We start from the raw sequence: 15,898 nt of genomic DNA, 5'->3' as shown, positions 1-15,898 counted from the left end.
ATTATGATTTTTATAAATCAATGAATTTGTATAAAAGCAAAGAAATATTTTCTATTTGCAAGAGTCCTTCATTGTGAAGGATTTGTAAATCTGTTTCATGGTATGTTTTGTCTTCTGTCATGGTGAATATGTTGTAATGCCCTTTAAATCAAGGCCTTGTTTTGTGTTCAAGTTCATGCTGTTGCTCAGTATACCTTATAGAATAGTAGTACAAGTGAATATTGAACCAAATATATACATATTTTAATATATACATAGCCCTGCTTACTATATTATAATTGGTTGTATTATGTATAATAATTCCTGAAGTCAGTTTATTCATTGTCTCAGTAGAATGTATCTGACATATACTATTTTCCTTTTCTTGCAGGTGAATGGAACTCTGGTCACTCATTCAAACCATTTGGAGGTGGTGAAGCTAATTAAATGTAGGTGAATGTTACTTGTTTTAATTGTTTCCTGAAACCTTAAAATCAAGGATCAACAAACATTTTCTGTAATAGACCAGATAGTAAATATTGTAGGCTTTATGAGCCATATGGTTTACTACTTTGTCACTGTAGCACCAAAGCAGCCATAGACAGTATGTAAATGAATGGGTGTGGCAGTGTTTCAATTAAATTTTAATTGCCAAAATGGTCTCTGGGTTTGGTTTAAGCCCCTTGGCTAGAGTCTGCTGATCCCTGCATAAAGTAAAGTTTGAGGTGAAAGTTCTTAACTAAATTACTATCTTCTGTCAACTTCATACATGTGCTTGATTATAATCTTCTTGTCATTCTTGGTAATATTGAAACCGTATATTTGAAAGAAATGTATGAGTCACCTGAAAGGGAGGAGATTGAGAAATTGGACGCAATGGCCTAGATGAACTGAAACGGAACTTTATAAATCATCAAGCATAATCACTTTTTTTTAGATAAGTACATGATTAAATAACCTAGGGTAGTGATCTTCTCTTGGAAATCTTCACGGTAAAGGATTTATAATATTCTGCATCAGACTATACCCAGTAAAGTAGACTTTAGAGATAGGTGTTTGTAACCAAGCAGAAACACTGCAGTTTTATTTAATTCTATTTCTTTTCTTTGAGTGGACATCTTTAGAATAAATTCAATAGACTGAATTCTTTCTTAGCTTTCTTATTATTTAAGTAAAGCAATCCATGAATTCCTTTACCTTTTCATTGGAGTTCTGAATGGTCACTTTGACCATACTTCTTAATTTTAGTACATTGGGTTGTTGGAAAAGTCATGATGTATTTTTTCTGTTTTTCATTGCAAAAATGCGTCATGACTTTTCTGACAACCCAATATTTTAAAAGAAATGTGATGGTCAAAATTAGATCCCCATACTTGAATAAATATAATATTTAATAAGATAGTGATTTATAAATTTTATGTACTACATAAACAGGAGGGTTTATGATAATAAGTATATGCCTGATAACTGACTGTTGCAGAGTATGAAAAGCAAGATTATTCTTCAGCTTTTTAGATTATATGTTTTACTCATTCCAATGTAATTTTTACTTAAAAAATTAAATCCTAGAACTAGGATAAGCAATAGATTACTTATCTATTAATGAGAGTCTAGCTAAAAACTTAAAGTAAGCATAAAGCACTCTGAGTATCCAAACAGATATAAATTTGAAATGCCTAAAACCTGTGTTCTATACTTATAATAGAGCTCCCTCATGTACTCTAGACATAATACAAGTGACATCAAATCAAAGCAGTTTAAAACAGCAAAACAAGAGTAGAAGGGAAAAACTAGGAAGCTGTTGGAAGCAAGCACATGTTTAAGTAAATAAGATATATAGATGACTTTCTGAGAAATCAGATTGAAAAATCTTAAAAAGTGTATATACTTAAAATTCCCCCAAACATAGCATTATTGATAGTTAAGTGTAAAAATAAGTTTTTAGACTCTCAAACATTGTAAAATAACTGATAGTAAGTTCCATGGTAGGGTTAAATTGGGGAAAAAAGTGTGAAATACATGTGAAAATTCTATTGAAAAGTCTAAGAGAAATATTTTTGTCATTTAAAGGTCAGTTATCGAAAGAAGTCCTTTATTTGGAAAGTCTCATTTCTTCTTGATGCTAGATAAATAATGAATGTCTTTTGTTGAGTCTTTTTGGTTATGGTTAATTTTGCGTTCTATAGTTTTTTTCCCCCCTATAATATACCTAGTGACTTCCTATCGTCTCCAAATTTTTAAGATTAAAATTCACTACTTATTTACTGTGGTTTTTTATTTCCCCTGTGTTTGTGGGGTATTTTCTTTCATATTTATTTTGTAAAGTTTATTTAAAATTGCATCATTATATTCCAGAAAATTAAATTCTGCCTAATTATCATCTTAAAATATGATTTTTAAAAATTTGCATTTAAGAAATTAAATATAGCCATTAGTAGATGTTTGATATTAACTCACTCTTCTCTAATTAAAATATATTGGGGGTTAAAAATTTTATTTGCTTTTAAGTAATATTTGATCTCATGAGTAGTAATTTATTATCTGAAAATGGCATTGTTCTTTAGATTCTTAGAGGTGTCATAATAAAGATTGGGTTTTTTTTTATATGGAGAAGTGGTTAACAAATGATGAAACTTTCTCACATAATTAGATCTTTTAGATGTATCAAAGACTAAGTAGTGAAATGCTGTAAAACATTTTTTTACAATTTTATTTTCCCTCCCCTTTCCTTTCTTTCATCTCCCTACCCCAAGCTGGTTCCTTTGTAGCTCTTACTGTTCAGGGACGCCCACCTGGGTCACCCCAAATTCCACTTGCTGATTCTGAAGTAGAGCCATCAGTCAGTGGACATATGTCTCCTGTCATGACATCCCCTCATTCACCTGGAGCATCTGGGAATATGGAGAGGATTACTAGTCCTGTGCTTATGGGGGTAAGAGTGGGAAAATTTCTTTGTAAATGCTCAGTTGCATAATGCCTTTGTTTCGTATTGAGTTTTGCAGTAGATTCTAGAAAATAACTTCCTAATATAAAAATTATATAATATAGTTGACCCTTGAACTGTTGTGGGTTTGAACTGCACAGGTCGGTCCACTTATACACAGAGGTTTTTTTTTCTCCTTAATAACTGTAAATGTATTTTCCTTATCATTTTTCTTAATGACATTTCCTTTTCTCTAGCTTATATTATTGCAAGAATACAATATGGTATAAATAAGGCTTCCAGTCAACAGTAAGCTATTCGTAGTTTTAAGTTTTGGGGGAGACAAAAGTTATATGCAGATTTTCCAACTGAGCATGGGGGTTAGCGCCCCTAACCCCTGCATTGTTCAAGTGTCAACTGTAATTTGGAATGATTACTGAATATTGGGATAGCAGATTTAATTCAACAAATATTAAAGACCTACCTATACAAAACAGTTTGCCACTCATAAGATAGCCTATGTTCAATGTTCTTATTTATCTTAGAATATATACTTTATGAAGGCAGGGGTTTTTTTTGTTTGTTGTTTATTGTTGAGATACTAGTGTCTGAAAATAGTGCTTAGTATTTGGCATACTTAAACCTTTGTTTGAGATTGAATCAAGAGTATACAAGTAATTATAATACAAAAGCAGAATGTGACATGAGGTTAAAAACTATTAAGTTCTATAAGGACTCAAAGGAGGGAGAAAGCACATCTGGTTGTGATAAGGAAGGACTTTATGGAAAGCTATTATTTGAATTGAACCTTGAAAAACAGGTACATTTAAGTGGTGGCAATGGAGAGGGAGGCAACCCAGGTAGAGGAAGTAGAGGTGGAGAGCCAAGAAAGCACCAAGTATTTTGGGGAAGTAGCCAGGATTCTTGTTTGGCTGGTTCCTGTTAAGAATTTATGTAGTGAGGCCAGCCGAGTGGCTCGTTGTTTAAGAGTTGGCTTGGGAGCGTGAACTCTGAGCAGCAGGGCTGCCAGTTCGGATCCCACATGGGCCAGTGACGCTGCGCCCTCTACAGCTAAGATGGTGAACAACAGCTTGACCTGGAGCTGGGCTGCCGTGAGTGGCCAGTGACGGGGTAGGCTGCAGTGGGGCTGCAGTGGGCTGCTATAAGCTACTGTGAGTGGCCGGCAGCCAGCGTGAGCAGCCATCCAGTGGCCAGCGACCGACCTGCCTCAGCCAGGAAGAACGAAATGATCACAGTACCAACATGGGCTAGTGAAGCGATGTCCTCCACAACTGAAGAACAAAAGGACAACAACTTGTCTGTTCCCCTTCTCCAATTCCCCAATGCTGTTTCCTCCCCAATTCCCCAATAAAATCTTTTTTAAAAATGTGTATATATATATAAATAATTTATGTAGTGAGAGATGAGCTTGAAAAAAGTAAGACTGTATATTTGAAAAATCACAACTCCAAGGCTAATTTACATGTAAGTAGATAGGCAGTAAAATCCATTAAATTTTTTTTTTGAGCAAGAGAGTGATGTGATTGTAACAGGATTTTAGGAAGATTAATTTGATAAAATAAAGGGTTGTGAAACAAGGAGAGATAGCAGGAGATGAGTTAGGGAGCCGTGTTACTATTTCAGGTAAGAAGCACTAGGAATAATGCATGGGGATTGATAGTAAAGATCCAAACAAGAGAAAGTATAAGATGGTATTCTTATACTTAAGGCAACTTCAATACTCCAACTAATATCAATATTTAATGTTTTGTTGAATCTAATTTAGTAAAAGTGAAAAGGGCTGAAATTTCCCTATAATCTTTTATCTTTAAGTGTCACATCTAAAAGTCTGTCCTTGTAACTGCTGGAAATAAAGAAAATCTTAATAGGTATTGAAAATTGGAGCTGGGACATAACATTGTGTGTCTCATTTTTGCTGTTTATTTTAGCTTCACTTTCCCTGTATTGGTTCTTTTTTGTTTGTTTATCTTTTTTTCAGGAGGAAAACAATGTGGTTCATAACCAGAAAGTAGAAATTCTGAGAAAAATGTTACAGAAAGAACAGGAACGGCTACAGGTAGTAAAAGGGCTGTTTACAGGCCATTCAAAATGTGAGTGGGCATAGTTGAGTTGGTATTTATCATAATCATAATCAAGCAGTATTGTAATTAGTGCCAGCAGCTATTTGATTAAGAGTGGACTTTTTCTATATTGTCTTGGCATAAGTAAGTATTTCTCAAAATATTTCTCAAAATATTTTTATAACTTTTCAGTCCTTGCAGGAAAATTACAACCGAACACCTGCCCAAAGATTGTTAAAAGAGATCCAAGAGACCAAGAAACACATTCCTCAGCTCCAGGAACAGTTATCCAAAGCCACAGGCTCTGCTCAGGTAGCATCACTATTAAAAGTGCTACCCGACTTTTTGCAGGAACATACTCTTCTGGAAATGTGTCAAAGAATGTTGCAGTTGCATTTTTAAAGTTATTTTTCTAGCATAGGCCAACAGGATAGTCTGTGTAGGACATTACAGGGATGATAACTAAAAGAAATGTGAACTTCTGATTATTTGCTCATTCATGATGTAATGTTTCCATGTTTCATAATAATTTTAAAAAGAATTCAGTGCTTTTGCTTTGATGTGATGAATTAGTAAAATGTATTTAGATACATACAGTTATATTTTTAAGGGTCGTTCTGTCATTGTGAAACAGAATGACAGTTATGTTTTTAAGTAGGGACATATGATTTTACAAATTGACAAACATTGTGCTAAGTACATTTTCTTCTTTAGTCTGCACAACAACCCTCTGATATTAGATATTGTTTTCCCCCATTTTACATATACCTTTACAGAAACTCAGAGAGATAAATACTTCTCTGAGATCATGTAGCCCAAAAATGATGGAACTGGAATTTAAACACAGTCTGATGAATTCAAAGAACGTTCACATTCCTAATGACTATATTTTTATTTTTATTTTGAAATAGATTTGAGCAGAATTTGCTACATAGATATAAGCATGGAGATAATTGTCTCATTAGAAAAAAAAGAGCTCAGTATTTATATGTCAACCAGATTTCTGTAATATTAAAATTTGGGATATGAAAAGCTCCTTTTACTTCATCTTAAAACAAACTGGAAAAATTGCCTATACTATTTAAAATGAGTAATAGCTGTTTATTTGCTATTCTTCCTCAGTTAGGTCTGTAAGTGAAAGCCAGATTCATTAGAACTAAGAGGATGTTTTCATCTAGCCTAATCTGCCCATTTTAAAGTTAAAAAAATCTATGGTTGTGAAAACTAGGTTCTAAACTGGTTAAATAACTTATACAAGGCCACACAGTTGTAAAGTCTCCTGACTAGCTGGTTTAGTGTTCTTTCTGTTACATGTCACTTATTTTTTTAATTACTTTCAGCCCCTTTAACTATATGAAGTTTTGAGTATTATTATGCCTCAGTAATGTTGACAGTTTTTTGTTGTTATTACTGAACAAGGACAACATTCTTATTCTATTTGAGTAGTAAAACTGTGGTTCCTGATATGAAAGCTTATAATAATTTATTTTATAGTATTGTGTCCCAGTATTAGTGATTTATTGATATTCTAAATGTTGGAAGGTAGTGAACCAGAAGTTATAGTGTAATAATCTTTACTAATGGGCAGGCAATATAAATGATATAATTTAACAAACTATTTTATCTTTATGCTTGATTTGGAAGTTTGAACTTTTTTTCTCTTTACTAAGTTAGCTGTATTTAAGGTAATGCCATTTTAGAACCACAGAATTTGTAGTTTTATGTTTTTAACTTTTAGAGCTTTAAGCATTCTTTTTTTATATTAGTTTTAGGTATATGAAACAACATTATGATTAGACATTTACACCCCTCACAAAGTGGTAACTCCCAAAGTCTCCTACTCTGACAACATATATAGCTGTTACAGCACCATTGACTATATTCGCTATTAAGCATTCCTGATCACATCAAACTGGCCAACTTTTAGCAGTCTCCATTTGGGTTGTAATTCAACTCTATTTCTTTATGTAATCAATAATGAAAGGGTTTTCTTTAACGTGTTTGTGTGTTTAATCTGTTTTAGGATGGAGCTGTAGTTACTTCTTCCAAGCCTTTAGGTGACACAGTAACAGTCAGTGAGGTAGAAGCAGATCCTGGTGATGGACTACTTAGAATTGACTATGGCAGTGGAGATGCTTCTTGGCCCAGTAGTGACAATGCAGATGTAAGTGTTCTACATCTTTATCTTCTTGTGTTCTTCTTTACATCCACTTTCTAGATTTGATTTTAATTTATGTGACTTAGAGGTATTCTCTTATTACTTACTTTTTATCACTGCCTTCTTTAGTGTAGCAATTTGATAAGCAGAAATTCTGAACATTGTTGTATGAGGTCGGACAATTAAGTTCATGAACTCATCCTAGAAAAAGTGCTACATACTGTACTGCTGAATATCACCATGATCACCCTCAAAGCATTCCCCTTGGGAAGCTATGCACTAATGCCAGCGCCTAGTCCACCCTTCAAAGTAATTTTGGAACTCTTTCTGGAATGGCCATCAGAGCTCTCATCGGATTACCCTTGATGTCCTGAATGTCATCAAAATGTTTTCCTTTCAATATTTCTTTTATCTTTGGCTAAAGAAAGAAGTCATTGGGGGCCAGATCAGGTGAGTAAGGAGGGTGTTCCAATACAGTTATATGTTTACTGGCTACAAACTCCCTCGTAGACAGTGCTGTGAGCTGGTGCATGGTTGTGATACAAGAGCCATGAATTGTTGGTGAAAAGTTCAGGTCATTTTTGTCTAACTTTTTCACGCAGCCTTTTCAGCATTTCCAAATAGTAAACTTGGTTAACTGTTTATCCAGTTGGTGCAAATTCATAATGAATAATCCCTCTGATGTCAAAACAGGTTAACAACATTGTTTGAACAAGTTCGTGAACTTAATTGTCAGACCTCGTATATGAGCTTTTAATTTCAGAGTTCACTTTTTCCCATGGACACCCATTGCCAAATGTTTCTTTTGAGGAGATGGAATTTCCCAGCAGGCATCTTGTTTGCAGGTAAAAGTTAGTAATGCCAATGCTTTCTTACTGGACCAAGAGGCCAACTGTTGATATCTTTAAGAGCATATTATGGTATTGGTAGACAAACAGACACACAGACCAATGTTATAGAATTGAAAATACAAAAATAAACCCACATAAATATGGACAGATAATTTTCAACAAAGGAGCCAAAAACATACAGTGGAGAAAAGAAAGCTCCTTCAATAAATGGTGCTGGGAAAATTGAAAAGCCACGTGCAAAAGAATGAAACTAGACTGCTACCTGTCACCATGTTCCAAAATTAACTCAAAATGGATCAAAGACCTAAACATAAGACCTGAAACTGCATAGAAGAAAACATAGGTACTAAACTTATGGGCCTTTGGTTTAAAGAGGATTTTATGAATTTGACCTCAAAGGAAGTAAAAGTTAAAATAAATGAATGGGACTATATCAAACTAAAAAGCTTCTGCACGGCCAAAGAAACCATCAACAAAACAAAAAGGCAACCAACCGAATGGGAGAAGATATTTGCAAACAACGCCTCTGATAAGGGGCTAATATCTATAAATAAAATATATAAGGAACTCATACAACTCAACAACAAAAAGAAACAATCCAACTAAAAAATGGGCAGAGGAGGACAAAGGCGCACGAGAGCCAGCTCGGACCCAGACCACAGCTGCCATCACCTCCACCTGCTCAGTGGTCCCTCAGCCACTTCTCCTGGCTGTGAAGGTGAGGCCACAGCCACAAGCAGTGGAGGCTGCAGCCACCCGCTGCCCAAGGCTGCCTGGCTCCCATTCACAGGCAGGGTGGCGGCCCTGAGGGCGGGTGGTGCGCCAGATGCTGCCCAGAACCAAGGCGGAGCTGTTATCTTCATCCTCAGTGATACTGCCCAGAGCTGGACTCCGTGGCACAATTTAAAAAAGGTATTTATGGAATTCCAATGAGTGGAGATGGATGATGCAGTTCAAATAACTAAGGTCAACATGGATTCCTGCTTCATTCTTCTTCTGCTTGGCAATACTCTGATACATGTCAGTACCAACAATGCAACCACATTTCACCGTCAGTAGATGTTACAAGATCTATTAAAAGAAGAAACCAAAACTTCAAATCCTACTTCTATGGTTTCTTTTTCCGTGATACCAACATTCAGCCCAAATCTAACTCTGGGATTCACCTTTGTAACCACTATCAATTCTTCAGACTTTGACAATGGGACCACAAGAATAGCAAGCACCAATTCTGTAGTCACTACAATTTCACCAAATGGAACATGGCTTCCAGATAACCAGTTCACAGATGCCAGAGCAGAACCTTGGGAGGGGAATTCCAGCACCGCAGCAGCTATTGTAAAAACTTCCCCTCCTTCTGAATTACTCCAGTCGAGTAATTCTGACTTGAAGGACAGAAACGTACCTGTTAGACACTAAAGATTCCAGAAAGAAAAGAAAAATGTTCCCTGTCTCATGGAAGAAACACATGAACACTAAGAATCAAAAGCCCACTCAGCTATGTACTATTGGATATACTACACACAGTGCTGTGAGAGAGCTTCAAAGACTCATTGTACTTGGGGAGTGAGAACGAGGCATGGAGGTGAGCTTTGGGCAGTGTACATTAATACAGTAACTGAGGAAAATGAGGATGTACCAAATCGGATAAAAGCAAGGAGACATGAAAGAGTAAGTCATGTGTCTGAGGAACTGTGCACAATTGACATGCATGAGGTAGGTTGTGGCCTCGGCAGAATGGGCCTGGTGGTGCATTGAGCTCAAGAGTCAGGGTGTCTCCTGGTGATGGTAAGGAAGTGAGATGCTCAGATATTTATTTGGAAATATAACTCCAGAGGCCTTAGGGAAGATAGATAGGCAATAGAAATTAAGGTTTCTGAATGGCAATTTGGCCCAAGCCAACAGTGATTGGGTCCGTGAGGCAACCTGGTGACTTTTGCTGGTTTTAGAGCCAATAGGAATCACTTAAAACATTACAACTCTGCCTTTGAAAGTTGATAAATATTTTTTCCAAAAAGTGTGGAAACAAGACAAATAAATGGGTCTTAGGAATTGAGGCTAGAGGAATATGGCTTTTACTTCACTGATTATTTTTGTAGTTGACCAAAGTGTACCTTAAGTCCTAAGGTGACTGACCTGTCTACATGTGAACCCTTAGAATAACATGACCCTTTGTTCCCTTGTAAAGGGGGTATAGCAAATAAACAGCTGTTGTCCCAAAATATGATTTTAGTATTTAGTATTTTTAAAATGCTGCCTTCTGACCTGAAGCTAGGAAGTGAAATTTTGCTGGAATGGGTTGCAGGGGGAGGTGCAGAGAGCAGGGCATGGACCGGCATGCCTGCCTAGCCTGCATCATGCAAGGCCACTTCTGCAGAGGACCCGGTCCAGGACTAGCCTGAGCATGATGAGAGGACAAGTCTGTCCAGTTCGGGAGGAGCCCTAGAAGAGTGACTTGATCCTGAGCTAACTCCCAAGTCTGAGATTTGATACAGGGAGCTGTAAGTTCTTTTTTTTTTTTTTTAAATAGATCTGAGTCTTCTTCCCTCACAGAGGCTTGGGGACATCTTTACTACCTGTATTGTCTTTAACTGTATTAAAAACCTGGATGTAGTTTAGAAGCCAGGAGGTAAAATCTGACTTTTATGATAGAAGACTGTTATGGCCTGAAAGCTTGTAGTAGTTAAAGTGTTGTTGGTCCTGTACTTACGAAGAGTCTGGAGAATAGTGTAACTTTGTGTTCTTGCTTTAGATTTGCAGCTGTGTAATACAGGCAAGTTAATCTCTCTGGTCAGTTTCCTTACCGATAAAATAGGGTTAATAATGGTATCTGTCTTAGGGTTGTTAGGATAATTGAATGATACAATATGTATATGGTGCTTTGCTCTGTGCTGTCTACATAAGTGCTTAAACATTAACTGTAATAAATTTTATTAATTTCCAAAAAAATTTAAAAATGGGCAGGGGACATGAACAGACTTCTCCCAACAAGACATACAAATGGCCAACAAATAGATGAAAAAAATGTTGAACTTCACTAGCTGTTAGGGAAATGCAAATCAAAACCACAATGAGGTATCAAGTCACACGTTAGAATGACTGTCATCAACAAGACAAATAATAACAAGTGTTGGAGAGGCTGTGGAGAAAAAGGAACCCTCATACACAGTTGGTGGGAATGTAGACTGGTGCAGCCGCTATGGAAGGCAGTGTGGAGGTTCCTCAAAAAATTAAGAATAGAATTATCATATGACCCAGCAATCCCTCTCCTGGGTATCTACTCAAAAAATCTGAAAACATTTATCCATAAAGATTTATGTGCTCCGATGTTCATTGCAGCTTTATTTACGGTGGCCAAGACATGGAAACAACCACAGTGTCCTTCGATAATTGATTGGATAAAGAAGAAGTGGTATATATACACAATGGAATACTACTCTGCCACAAAAAAGATGAAATACTGCCATTTGCGACAACATGGATGGATCTTGAGATTATTGTGCGAAGTGAAATAAATCAGACAAAAAAACCAGAAAACTATATGACTTTACTCATATGTGGGATATAAAACTGAAAGCAACAAAGGAACAAGACAAGAAAATAAAAAAACAAAAACTCATAGACACAGACAACAGTTTAATGGTTACCAGAGGGTAAGTGGGTAGGGGTTGGTAGATGAGGGTAAAAGGGATCAAACATAATGATGATGGAAGGAGAACTGACTCTTGGTGGTGAACACACAATGTGATATATATTATAGATGATGTAGTATAGAATTGTACACTTGAAACCTATGTGGTTTTGTTGACCATTGTCGCCTCAATAAATTTTAATAAAAAAGAAAAGAAAGATACACTATAGTACCTCCACACAGGCAGGCATTATTAAAAAACAAACAAAACAGGCATGTTAATATTCTATTTGTGATCAGAGTGACTCAGTCTTAAATCACAGGGTACTTTGCCATTACAAAAAGGAAAAAAACTTAGTCCTGTTAGATAGACTTCAGTTAATAGCCCATGTTTAGTAGCATTTTCTTGATTAATCCAGAAATTGCCAGATGAACATGGATATTTGTTAAAAGATAAGAAAATATTTTAAGTTGAATATGATGTAGCTCCCTAGTCATATGAATACTTAAAAGCTAAGTCCAATGTTACTCAGCAATACTTTGTAAGTAGTATGCAGTGATAGGAATAATGACTTAAAAATAGATTACCCTTTTTAAAAATGATGAGGAAAGTAGTCTAAACTAGTGTTTTTAAAACTCTGGTTCATGAAATCAATTTAGTTGGTTGGAACCAGCATTTAAAAAAAATAATAGAATAGGAAATGAGTGCTTTAACTGTAGACGCCGTGTTAACTTCTTGTAACTTTGTTGTATACACATGTATGTCTGAGTACGTATATATGTGCGTGTGTGTCTATGTACAGACACATATAGTGATTAACAATGTATAATTTTTCTCTTATTACAGGATGTGGTAAAAAAGAATTTGAAAGCCACTGGTCATTCAGGCCACCTTTTGAGGTGTTTATTAAATATTTGAATGAACAACAAAATGAGTGATTAAAGAGTTTGGGTTTATTTTGCATGCAAAAGAGAAGCATAATCAGAAACATCAGTGTGGAAAATGAAATGGAGTAAAGAGACAGGGAGATATGTAAGAAAAGACTGCTTGGCTTAATAGAAACTTAACACATGTGAGTTGAATGGTTAATAAATAGTTGCCATTGCCATTATTACCTGCTATGCAACAGCAGTTGTACCTAATACTTTATAGATATTCTTTTTAACTCTCATAATAATCTTCAAGAAGTATCACCATTTTATAGATGAAACTGAGACCAAATAAATAAATGGATATTTTGGAAATCCAGATGAGAGATTATATACTGCAGTGTAGGATGTTTACTGAACATATAACAAACTAGCTGAATTCTTACATGTGTCTATTTGAAGCTAAGGCAGGTTTCTTTTAGTTGATGGATTTCCATATTTGTTTCAATTGTACTCTATTTGTAGGAACCAGTCAGTGTTGTTATATTTTGAATCAATTGTTTTTAAATTTTTACCATTTTCTGTCAATTTTTATAAAATAACCTCCTTGTGCTGTTTGCGATATCATTATCATTGTAAAATTCCCTGCTTTTGTTCACCTCAAAGACAGCTTTAAAGAATACCCATGTACCCAGTTCTCAGAAGAGAAGCCTACTTGATCACAAATCATCATCTAAAATTCAGAGCATCTGCCTCTCTGATTTTCAATTTGTAACTGATATTTAAAAATATATATTTTGGAAATATTTTAAATCTATTCAAAAGTAGAGAAACTAGCATAATGATCGCCTTCATGTACCTAATGACTTCCTTCATCAAACTTGTTTTGTTTGTACCCTCCATCCCTCACACTCTCCAAATACTGGATTATTTTAAAGTAAAACCCAAGACATTATTTCATTAATATGCATCTTTAAGAGAAAAGAAGGCTTAAAAAGTTAACCGTATTACCATTATCAAATTTTAGAATATTTTAATATGCAATTTAATTACTCTAATTGTCTTATAATCTTCTTTGCAGTTGGTTTATTTGAATCAGGATTTAATCAAGGTCTTCTGCCTTTGGTTGATAAGTCTTAATTTATAATAGTTCCCTTTTTTTCTTGCCTTTTTTTTTTGTTTATTAAAAAAACTGGGACATATGTCCATTATAACTATCTATATTCTAATTGTATTATGTAACATGTATAAACATGTTGTTTAACATGTTCTGTGTATATTTCCTGAAAACTGATAGTGAGATTGAGTCTTAATCAGATTAAAGTTTGAGAGTTGTTCGTCAAGAACAACTTATGGGTGGTTGGCACTGTGTACATTCTGTTACATCATATCAGGTGGTGAATGTCTGTTTGTTTTTTTGTGGCCTTACATTTGTTTAAGGTGTTCAGATGAAGTCATCATTCCTTCATTATAAAGATCTCCGTTAAGCTGTTATGTTTTTACCTGCCATTAATGATCAAAATGCCTCCATCCATTATTAGTTGTTTTAAAATGATAATATTATAGTTTTGTCGTTTCTTCTGTATTTATCAGATGCAGTTATTTTATAGAGAAGAATTTTCCCTTATTAGTTTTCAGATTACCCTAAAATATAGCTTATACCGGAAATGTAGGCTAAGTATTTGATTCTTTTCCTTTATGTGCATTTTTAGAACATTTGGCACCCTGACAAACTCCAGAGGTCACCAGTGTAGGGATGTGTACGTACACGCATGCATGTGTATGATATTTTGAATTCATAGATCTTAACATACTTGCTTATTGTGTTTCAGTCTAATCTTTTTTCTTTTTGATGCCTAAATTATCCTTTTTTTGGTCAGTAGAGCCTCCTCAAAAGCCTTCCTTATTCTTTTGACATTCTAGCTTTATTTTTTATATCTCTTGTGCAAGACCCAGAATTACCCATTTCTCCAAGACAGAGCTTATTTTTGAAACTACTGTTCTCTCTATCTCGTGGTATCTTGGTATATGTATAGATAGCATGTATCTTACTGGCATTCACACAAAACTGTCTTGCGCCTCGTTTTCACTTGCTCTGAAGAATGGCCCCCATTGCTTTGGGATATGCCTCATTCCCCAAAATTGAAGTTCAGCATATCATATAGTTTGTGTTTTATATTAGGTCATCACAAACATACCATGTAAATTTTACAAAAATTCATGCATCAGTTTCATATAAAGTAGTAATAGAAAAATAGACAGAATCTTAATTTAATTCATGTAAGTAGGCTAACATGCTTTTAACTTGGATAGAAAGAATAGTTTGGGGCAGAAGAGGTTAGAGGAAGTGAATAAAGATAGAGTTTGATTTTGACATAATGAGTTTGAGATATGTAATATATCTAGTTTGAATGATTTGGTAGAAATTAGACCTCAGACCTGGAGTTGAAGTATAACTGTTCTATTGGTTCTATATTGTTTTATTAATGTAAAACTAAAAAGCTGAGAGAATAAGTGATTTGCCAAAGTCAGGAGAAAGTAGCAGAACCAGGTATTATATAAAAGATATTTAGTAGTTTCAGATATATATATATGAAATTTAGAACATTATCCTCCCACACTATTTTTTCTTATCTCCTTTTGGTGAGCCTGTTGATATGAATGGAGTGTCTTTTTTTATTATTAGAGTCCCAAGAGTGGCCTGAAAGAGAGGATTAATCTAGAGGAAAACACAGAGAAAAACGAAGTAATTCAGGACACTGTGAGTATGAAACTCATGAAATGATAGTGCTTTCCTTATACTTGAGTGACAGACATACGAAGTCAGACAGTTAAGTTTGTGAACTTGTTCAAACGATGTTGCTAACCTGTTTTGATATCAGAGGGATTATTCATTATGAATTTGTACCAACTGCACAAATAGTTACTAAGTTTACTATTTGGAAGTACTAAAAAGGCTGCATGAAAAAGTTAGATGACCTGAACTTTTCGCCAACAAATTCATGGCTCTTGCATCACAGCAATGCATCAGCTCACACGGCACTGTCTGTGAGGGAGTTTTTAGCCAGTAAACAAATAACTGTATTGGAACACCCTCTGTACTCACCTGATCTGGCCCCCAATGACATCTTTCTCTACCCAAAGATAAAGGAAATACTGAAAGGAAGACATTTTAATGACATTCACGACATCAAGGATAATCCGACGACAGCTCTGATGGCCATTCCAGAGAAAGAGTTCCAAAATTGCTTTGGAGGGTGGACTAGGTGATGGCATTGGTGCATAGCTTCCCAAGGGGAGTAGTTTGTAGGTGACTGTAGTGATATTTAGCAATGAAGTATGTAGCACATTTTCTAGGATGAGTTCGCGAACGTAATTGTCAGACCTCGTATCTGCTATTTGTGT

At 35.2% G+C, this 15,898-nt stretch overlaps 1 protein-coding gene across 6 annotated transcripts in view; it reads left to right on the top strand.

Moving 5' to 3' along the window:
• The window catches only part of ARHGEF12 (Rho guanine nucleotide exchange factor 12), a 231,353-nt gene that overhangs the window by 119,638 nt on the left and 95,817 nt on the right, over positions 1-15,898 (top strand). For 5 of the 6 annotated variants that reach the window (XM_019663597.1, XM_019663593.1, XM_019663592.1 and 2 more), the window contains 6 exons: positions 371-428; positions 2,733-2,911; positions 4,902-4,979; positions 5,176-5,295; positions 7,007-7,147; positions 15,180-15,254. In XM_019663597.1, coding sequence (XP_019519142.1) covers positions 371-428; positions 2,733-2,911; positions 4,902-4,979; positions 5,176-5,295; positions 7,007-7,147; positions 15,180-15,254 — 651 coding nt within the window. The remainder of the gene's footprint in view (positions 1-370; positions 429-2,732; positions 2,912-4,901; positions 4,980-5,175; positions 5,296-7,006; positions 7,148-15,179; positions 15,255-15,898) is intronic. The other variant, XM_019663594.1, reaches the window with a different exon arrangement.

Source organism: Hipposideros armiger, unplaced genomic scaffold, assembly GCF_001890085.2.
Source record: "Hipposideros armiger isolate ML-2016 unplaced genomic scaffold, ASM189008v1 scaffold_396, whole genome shotgun sequence".
NCBI lineage: Eukaryota > Metazoa > Chordata > Mammalia > Chiroptera > Hipposideridae > Hipposideros > Hipposideros armiger.
Note: the sequence above shows the minus strand (reverse complement) of the source record. Positions and strands in the feature narration are given on the sequence as shown.